The 9,410-nt window shown below is 36.3% G+C and overlaps 1 protein-coding gene across 1 annotated transcript in view; it reads right to left on the bottom strand.

Annotated features, from left to right (window-relative positions):
* Positions 1 to 3,179: 3,179 nt before the first annotated feature.
* The window catches only part of LOC124592155 (cysteine-rich motor neuron 1 protein-like), a 44,296-nt gene continuing 38,065 nt past the window's right edge, over positions 3,180 to 9,410 (bottom strand). The window contains exon 9 of the mRNA XM_047131808.1: positions 3,180 to 5,942. Coding sequence (XP_046987764.1) covers positions 5,584 to 5,942 — 359 coding nt within the window. The 3' untranslated portion in view covers positions 3,180 to 5,583. The remainder of the gene's footprint in view (positions 5,943 to 9,410) is intronic.

Genomic DNA, 9,410 nt, shown 5'->3' with positions numbered 1-9,410 from the left:
TGACAGGAAGTGCAAAATGGCTAAGCAGGCATGGCTAGAGGACAAACGTAAGGATGTAGAGGCTTATCTCACTAGGGGTAAGATAGATACTGCCTACAGGAAAATTAAAGAGACCTTTGGAGAAAAGAGAACCACTTGCATGGATATCAAGAGCTCAGATGGAAACCCAGTTCTAAGCAAAGAAGGGAAAGCAGAAAGGTGGAAGGAGTATATAGACTGTCTATACAAGGGTGATGTACTTCAGGGCTATATTATGGAAATGGCAGAGGATGTAGATGAAGATGAAATGGGAGAAACGATACTGCGTGAAGAGTTTGACAGAGCATTCAAAGACCTGAGTCGAAACAAGGCCCCGGGAGTAGACAACATTCTATTAGAACTACTGACAGCCTTTGGAGAGCCAGTCCTGACAAAACCATCAGGTGAGCAAAATGTATGAGACAGGCAAAATACCCTCAGTCTTCAAGAAGAATAAAATAATTCCAATCCCAAAGAAAACAGGTGCTGGCAGATGTGAAATTTACCGAACTACCAGTTTAATAAGTCACGGCTGCAAAATACTAACTCGAATTCTTTACACACGAATGGAAAAACTGGTAGAAGCTGACCTCGGGGAAGATCAGTTTGGAATCCGTAGAAATATTGGAACATATGAGGCAATACTGACCCTACGACTTATCTTAGAAGAAAGATTAAGGAAAGGCAAACCTACATTTATAGCATTTGTAGACTTAGAGAAAGCTTTTGACAATGTTGATTGGAATACTCTCTTTCAAATTCTAAAGGTGGCAGAAGTAAAATACAGGGAATGAAAGGCTATTTACAAAATGTACAGAAACCAGATGGCAGTTATAAGAGTCGAGGGGCACGAAAGGGATGCAGTGATTGGGAAGGGAGTGAGACAGGTTTGTAGCCTCTCCCCGATGTTATTCAATCTGTATATTGAGCAAGCAGTAAAGGAAACAAAAGAAAAATTTGGAGTAGGAATTAAAATCCATGGAGAAGAAATAAAAACTTTGCGGTTCGCCGATGACATTGTAATTCTGTCAGAGACAGCAAAGGACTTGGAAGAAAAGTTGAACAGAATGGACAGTGTCTTGAATGGAGGGTATAAGATGAACATCAACAAAAGCAAACCGAAGATAATGGAATGTAGTTGAGTTAACTCGGGTGATGCTGAGGGAATTAGATTAGGAAATGAAACACTTAAAGATGTAGTATAGGAGTTTTGCTATTTGGGGAGCAAAATAACTGATGATGGTCGAAGTAGAGACGATATAAAATGAAGACTGCCAATGGCAAGGAAAGCGTTTCTGAAGAAGAGAAATTTGTTAACATCAAGTATAGATTTAAGTGTCAGGAAGTCGTTTCTGGAAGTAATTGTATGGAGTGTGGCCTTGTATGGAAGTGAAACATGGATGATAAATAGTTTGGACAAGAAGAGAATAGAAGCTTTCGAAATGTGGTGCTACAGAAGAATGCCTGAAGATTAGATGGGTAGATCACATAACTAATGAGGAGGTATTGAATAGATTTGGGGAGCAGAGGAGTTTGTGGCACAACTTGACTAGAAGAAGCGATTGGTTGTTAGGACATGTTCTGAGGCATCAAGGGATCACCAATTTAGTATTGGAGGGCAGCGTTTAGGGTAAAAATCGTAGAGGGAGACCAAGAGATGAATACACTAGGCAAATTTGGAAAGATGTAGGTTGCGGTATGTACTGGGAGATGAAGAAGCTTGCACAGGATAGAGTAGCATGGAGAGCTGCATCAAACCAGTTTCAGGACTGAAGACCACAACAACAACAACAATCCTACCCTCATTCTCTCTTCAGTTCAGTATCATCTTTATTTGTTAGGAAACAACAAGGCTCAAAGTGTTTCATGAAGAAGTTTAAGAAGGAGTTAAATTATTTTCCAGCGCTATCTGCTTTCGAATTTCTCCCTAGGATTCATCTCACAATTTCTCTTTAAGCACTGTGATCAAATCATTGTTTATGATTCTGAAATAAAAACTTTTCTTCTACAATTTGTACCATTAGTATATTTAATTCTTAAAGTTGACAATCATGATGAGATAGACCACCGACTATTGATTTTACAGCTAAACCATTGCAGGTTGTTGGAATTGAAAACAATTTTCCAATAGCTTTGCACTATGTCCTTCAGTCATCATAGGGAATTTTACTCTAGATCATAATCCAAAGCTGGACATCAACAATGCTAGATGCCCTCTGTCAGTACTATCTGAGAGAAAATCAACTCTAAAATCTCAACGAATTATTCTCGCACTAAGTGTCCATAACCATATTAAAACTGTTTCTAGTTGCCTTATCAAAGCTATGATACTTCCATCTGGTGACCAGTAATCTGTCAATACTACAAACATGTGTATTTTCTGGTTCACACATATAGCACAGCATTCAATAACCTGTCCGACACAACATTCCTTGATTTGAAGGGCTCGGGACTTAACTCCATCTCTTTTCATTTACAGCTACTCCCCATTTCTTCTTAGGGGTTCTACTGTAGTATGCTATTAGCTCGTGTCCATTGATATGTGTTTATTCCATTCCATGTGATGTTCTGATATGCACAAGGTTGCTGAAATTTCATCTCTGCTGTCATTTTCCTTTATGGGTATATGAAGTTCATGCTTTATAATCATTTGTTTTGTCTAAGCTTCAGTATTTTGTTGTGCTGGAAGCTGTTTCATCTATAAATGTGTTTTGGATTAATTTACCCCCAAAGAAGGCCTAGAGAACACATTGGAATTTATTGGGATAAGATGGATACTGTTTCGGTTATATGGATGTTTCCGGTAGTTATCTGTGCAAGTAACTTGTTGCCGGAAACATTCACATGCAAACAATGGCATGTGAGGGGCAGTGTGTCAGTCACATGCGAATGCTGTTATAGCTGGGTAGTTTTTGAAGTTTTGCATTAACACACTGCGCAGAACACATCATCCAGGACTTATCATATTGCTCACATGATTTCTTGAGAAATCTATGGAATGAATGACAAGTTGCATTTCTGATCTTAACACAATACTGAGCTGTAGCACATTCAAATCATATAAAATCAATCCTGAAACAGGAATATGCCCTAGGAAAACATACACAAATAGAAATACACAAGCAGAAAATGTGGTTAGTTGAGTAACAACCAACAAAAAGTAATCCAGTGCACATTTATTTAAAAACTTTCAAACAGTACATCTTTCTCTCTTAAGACAAGATAGTGTTTCATACATGATTATCTTTAAGTACTCATTGATGCACCGAAAGAATACAAAAGTGACTTTTTTAAATTTTCCGAGGAAATTCATGGTTGTGGTACGTGTAGATGTTGTTTATTCACGCAGATTATTCTTAACACTGAATATATGTAACACGAAACAGTCAGTGACAAAAACACAAACCAGATGTCACTTGCAAATTTATTGCCTCACTTAAAGGCACATTGAGGCTGGAGTAATGATTTTCATGGTATTTCACCCAAGTCAGCAGACATATCTATGTTCATGTAAGCACTTTACCTAAAGTGTGCAGCACAAGTGAAAATAATATGTAATAAAATATGTTGTATACCTTATATGAAATTAAATTTCTGTAGTAGCATAAATAATAAAATGTGAGAATACTGAGTTTCAGCTATTATGCTTTGGTGAAACTAAATACAGTAATATCAGTGTCAGCTATTGGTCATGATAGTGTCATATAGTAGCAATATAAATGTATATTTTTACTATGTAGAGTTCATTACAAAAATACTAAATTCTGACATCAACATATTACTGAAAACATAACTTTCAGTTGATATTTCCTATATTGTCTGTGCTGAATCATACATATGTCCTCATCTGTATTGCATCATTCCAGAAAAAGAAACAATAAGTTCCTCAACATTTACTTCTTGAAATCAATTTATTAGGCTATTCGTCTGAGAAAAGTGTCACTTCAAATGTTTCTTAAACATCGTTCTTACAAACAGATTTATTTATTTGATGGCAAATAATTACTTTTTTAGAATTCCTAACATTCACGTTTCAAATGAAGAAATGAATATGGTGCCAATATAAGAGACTCTATTCCTTTAAATGTATATCACAGTTTCATATATACTGAAGAATAGTTTTGACTTTGTAGGCTAAAATTTTAGTGACAGAAGTTACATACATTGGCAGCAAATAATACAACAGCTGTGGAAAAATGTTTAAGTTTAAGTTATAGATGGCACACATCTGGAAGCCCACAATATTGACAGTAAGCAGGGAATGTTAAATAATGAAATTTTGCCACATTTCATTTCATTTAGTAAACTTCACACCTTATAAATGAAGAGAAGAGCACTGTATGTCAGCACAGGCATCCATACTGTCATGGAGAAATGTTCACAGTATAGCTGTGATTTTAAATAAAATAATTAAAAATTATGCTTGACATACAGAGATTTCTTCTGAAATCCATCATAAATTTTCTACATTCATTTCACATAAATGAAGGTATTAACGCCATTACAAATGTATGAGATCAATATAACTCATTGAAGGAAACTTCAAATGTGTATTTGTATGCATACTCTGGATACATAGAACAGCAGTCTTTTTCTTAGTAGGAAAGCTGTAATCTGATTTTATGTAATAACTATTTTAGCAGTATTAAACTCAGTATACTTCTTCAGCTTGCCACATTATAGTCAATGTAGAACTATGAGTTAAAACTTTTAGCCAGTGTATTTCTCTCCTTAGAAAATAATTGCATTTTTTGCTTTCAAAGTTTATTACCAGTAAATTAAAAGTTCAGTGTGTTTGTTTTTTCAAATCTGCACATGACTTGCCAAAAGGACAAATGAGTAACCATAAAGATTAGATGCATTATGTGCCATTTCAATTCTTTGAAAATAGTTCAGTGCTTGGATGCAGCAACTCTTCAGAGAGCACAATCACTTGTTCATATTGTAATGCTATAAAATTTACCTTAATTTCTTCATAAAAATACACATATAAGTACTTAATACTTCTTCTCTTACTGCTGACAATTTCTTACACACATTGCTTTAACTCTTAAGCATTTTCAAGTAGTAGGAAACATCCTCATGTATATCATTTCTTTTTAATTTGCATTTGTATCACTGTAACAGAGATTTACTTTCCTTTACTGGATACAAGAAAATCATGTTATAACCTCTTACATTTTTAACAGTAAAACCAAACTTTCATAGAAGATTTTACACAGTAATGGAAGCAGAAAACAAGCTCTTTCATACACCTTTAATACTATATTCCTTGTAAAACCTGAAGACATAGTGTCTTGCATATTGTTCACTTGTATTATTCTATCAGATTTCAGTTTCCCCAGAATGCACTTGACTCTCAAACCACTCTTACATAATCTTCTTGCTGTTTTATAAAGATTGTAGCTTGCAAGTCTTTCAAAGCAGTTTATGAGAAGTGTTTAGAGTGATGTCTTTTTGTGGATGGAAACCGAGGAACTATAACACTTGATAGTGAAACTATCTTTTATTCTTTTTTGTAGAAACAAAAAAGACGATTCATTTTTTACTTCAGTCATTAGTCATTCATACAGGAGCCAATGCAGTCTTTTCTGTTGCTCCAAATGATGGTGATTTTACAAAGTCACTAAACTGTGTAGTGTCATAAGTAGGGACATATTTGTAATGACAAGGTTCACATTTAGACTGCCTGTCCCCACTAGTATAGCGAGGTGGTGCAAAAGAATCTCTGTGCACATAATTATTATATGCAGAACTGGGACACGATTTCAGACTGCCCAGTTTGTATTGCTTCTTTCTGTAACACTGCCACATTAGGTAGAATGCCATTACAGCAACCAGGAAAAATAGTAGTCCAATAATAATGCTGTATGTTCTCTCATCAAATAATGGCCCTTCTGCAGGTGCTCTTCCAGATGCATGATCTGTGAAAGAATTAACAATATTATTTTTGTGAGTTTGGCCAGAATAGCAGAATAAATCAGATAAACTGCACTGACATTAAATTACTATTAAGGTAGCTTCATGCTTTAGACAGGTGTATGATATTTGGAACTCCAAGGCTAAAAAAAGATTCTCCTGGGGCAACAAAAAAACAACAATAAAAACATTAACTGTTTGTATTATAGGAACTTTTATGACACTAAATATTAATCAGTGAACCTTATAAAACTGAATTTTGAAAGCTGAAAATTTAAATCTAAAAAGTGTAATGGGCAATTAAAACACCTCTGTATAACTAAAACACAAGAGATGAATCATTGCCAACATATGCAGAATTCAACTGAATTCAATCTGTATCTTTAGCAGCAAGGTTTCCTTTTCTGGAAATGAAAATATTCAGTGAGTCAGTAGAATTTGTGAAAGTATAGAACCACTTCTAAGTAATGGTCAAGAGGCTTAAGTGTTCCTTCCCCATCTGCAAGTAGGATGTGATTATCAAGTGTGGAAGTAGGCAGTAATACAATGGAAAGGAAAATTACTCATGCCCAGGAATATTCTTGGGATGATCAAAATTTGTGGTATGGAAACGTATGACTTTTTTTCCCAGATCGAAGCTGCAGTTATGTTTTGGTAGAGTCACCTTTCAGGTTACTAGACTTTGAGTTATGTTTTTCTAGAGAGTAGATTATACTAAAAATAAACATTTTTTACAGGTTTCTTCTGTGATTTTGTATTTAATCCTTAAATAAATAAACACAACATAACTAGTGGCTAAATTTAAACATTTTAAAATATGACATGTTACAGAGGCTTTGCTTCATCATTAGTTTGGGTTTTTAGCTTATCAGCATTCCTCACGATAGGCCTGAGGTGTGATTCTGCAAAGTGTGCAAAATATGCATTTACAACTGCCATATCTTTAAATGCAGAATTGCCTGGAAGTCCTAAGGTGTAAAATCTGATGAATGTGATGGGTAGTCGAAGTCACAAATCAGATACTTTAATTTTGTCTTTGCCAAGAACCTTCGTTAACAGGTTCATACTCCTGATGAGAGATTTTTTTCCTTTTGCAATACAGGCATATTTTCACATTATTTGTTGTGTTGGTCCATATTATTTGCCAGTTATTACCATCTGAAATGTAGTCAATGAGAAAAATAATTTTTACAGCCATAAAACACTGCCAGATTTGATCAACTCAGACTTTTTATAGTGGCAGGCCACTGAATGCCACCCACTGATCTGAACGCTATTCTACTCTTCCATTTCTGACCTGAAATGATGGATTCACATCTCATTTGCAGTGACAAATAGGTGCGCATAACTCTGCTGTATTCTTTTGTAAATGATCCAAATATTTACAAGAAATTCATTTCCACTTTTGCTTTGTCACTCAACAAATGTGACACTACCTCTCTCGATGTGAAATGTTCAAATAAAATGTATCTCACTCTTTCTTTTAATAAGTATATAAGTATTTTGCCTTTAAAACACACACACACACACACACACACACACACACACACGTAACACTACATTGTGATGAACTCACAATGACTGCAGTTCGGCAGATAGCCTGTGGCCTGGGGCTGTGTTGGGTGGGATGGGTAGAGGAAGAAAAGAAGTGGGAAGTGGGAGGGAAGGCTGGGGATGGGTATCTGGCAGACTGGAAGGAAGGCAGCAGGTGAAGGCAGAGCAGGAATGTGGGAGGGAAAGGCAGCAGATGTGCAGGATAGGAATGCAGCAGAGAGAGGAAGCAGGGTGCTCGAGTTCAATGGGTGCTTCACAACCTGTGCCATCTGGAGTCTTCCCTCCCACACCAGCTTTTCTGAACTGCATAGATGGGAGTTATCCTTTGAACACATCCTTTGTTCCCTTAATCCTCCCGGCCTCAGTCACTGTGAACAAACTGCATCATACCCTCTATCCACCCTATCCAACAGTCCTCTGTGCTTCATCTTCTCCCAATCCACTTTTCCATGTCATTGCAATCATGCACTACACAATGTCTTCAGCTCTGGTGCCCGTGTGTCGCATTCCTACTCCGTGCTCCTGCTTCCTCTCTCTCCCACATTCCTGTATTGGACACCTGTTGCCTCCAGCTGAGCCGCCAGCTGCTCTTCGTCAATCCTCCCTCCCACCTCTCGTCTCTTTACTCCTGTACCCACCCCAACTGATGCAACCTCTCACCCCAGACTACCTGCTGAACTGCAGGCGCTGTGTGTTCAGCTGGCTCAATGTAGCACACAACAGTTTAGTCATGGTATCAGTCAGTTCACTAAGTAATCTAGGGAGGTATTGAATCTTGCAGAATATGTTGTTGGGTACTGAAATCTTCACACTCCTTTTTCAGTGAATATGCTTGTAATTGGAATGTCAGTCTTCAAAAAACTATGTGAAATATCTGTGCTTATCCAAGGTCACAAAATTTGTATTATAGTCTTATGTGTAGCAAATAGAACAATGTTTGTTGACAAACCATGATCATAATCATGTTTGAAATTTGCAATAATCCAAACCAATAGATTGCAAAACAATTTAAATAACAACAGCACTCAATCCAGTTTGATAATGACCACAATGTTTGGGGGAAACTAGAAAGTTGTCCTCACTACAGGATATTAAACAAACAGAAATTAAATTAAAAACATAATTTGCAAATATATTTACTTATTAAAAGTAACCACCTTTTCAAAATTCAGCATTCACTGGGAAGCTTACGTTGCAGAGGATCGAGAATGCATTTTATTCCTTGCCAGTCTCACTGGATAGCAATTTTATCAAAATATGAAACATTTAAATTGCATCATAATTCACATTTTCAAAATATGCCTTGTGGCACAACTCGGTGGCTCTACCTCATCTGCCATATTTCAGTTCCTGCTGATAACTAGGTTTTTTTTCTTTACTCTAATACTGCTATAATTTATAAGTAACTAGCCGTTAATGGCTTCTGTGCCAAAATACTAGTAGTTTTGTTGTGATGGTGAGTAAGGAAGACAGTGGTATATAGTATATAGTGGGTACATAGTGATGTAGATATGTATGTGTGTATGTATAAATGTATGTTATGCTGATATATAGGTGAATTCTCCTTAAGATGACTAATCAATGTTTTACATAGTCAGTTAATGGCTCATAATGAAATACAGCCTTATAAAAGGCTTCCATGTTCTATATGTAAAAACATGATAACTCCTTCGTACAGCATGTAAATGAAGTTGTCATTGTGGATCTTCAAATGTCTCAGAAGCCATATGAGACAAGTGATGCTAAGTGTCTAAAATGTGATGGGCTTCTGTCTGTTCTGTCTCTCTAGCTCTTAAGGCAGCATGATGTTCTGCATCTCAGTTCTGGCTGATTTGAGAATGCTCCGAGGTTTGTTGGGTTCAAGTAACTTTTGCTATTTGAGCTCTCTTACAACTCTGTGCTGAATCAGACTTATGTTT

This window comes from Schistocerca americana, chromosome 2 (assembly GCF_021461395.2).
Source record: "Schistocerca americana isolate TAMUIC-IGC-003095 chromosome 2, iqSchAmer2.1, whole genome shotgun sequence".
In the NCBI taxonomy this organism is placed as follows: domain Eukaryota; kingdom Metazoa; phylum Arthropoda; class Insecta; order Orthoptera; family Acrididae; genus Schistocerca; species Schistocerca americana.
The sequence above is the reverse complement of the archived record's forward strand: the minus strand, read 5'-3'. Positions and strand labels throughout refer to the sequence as shown.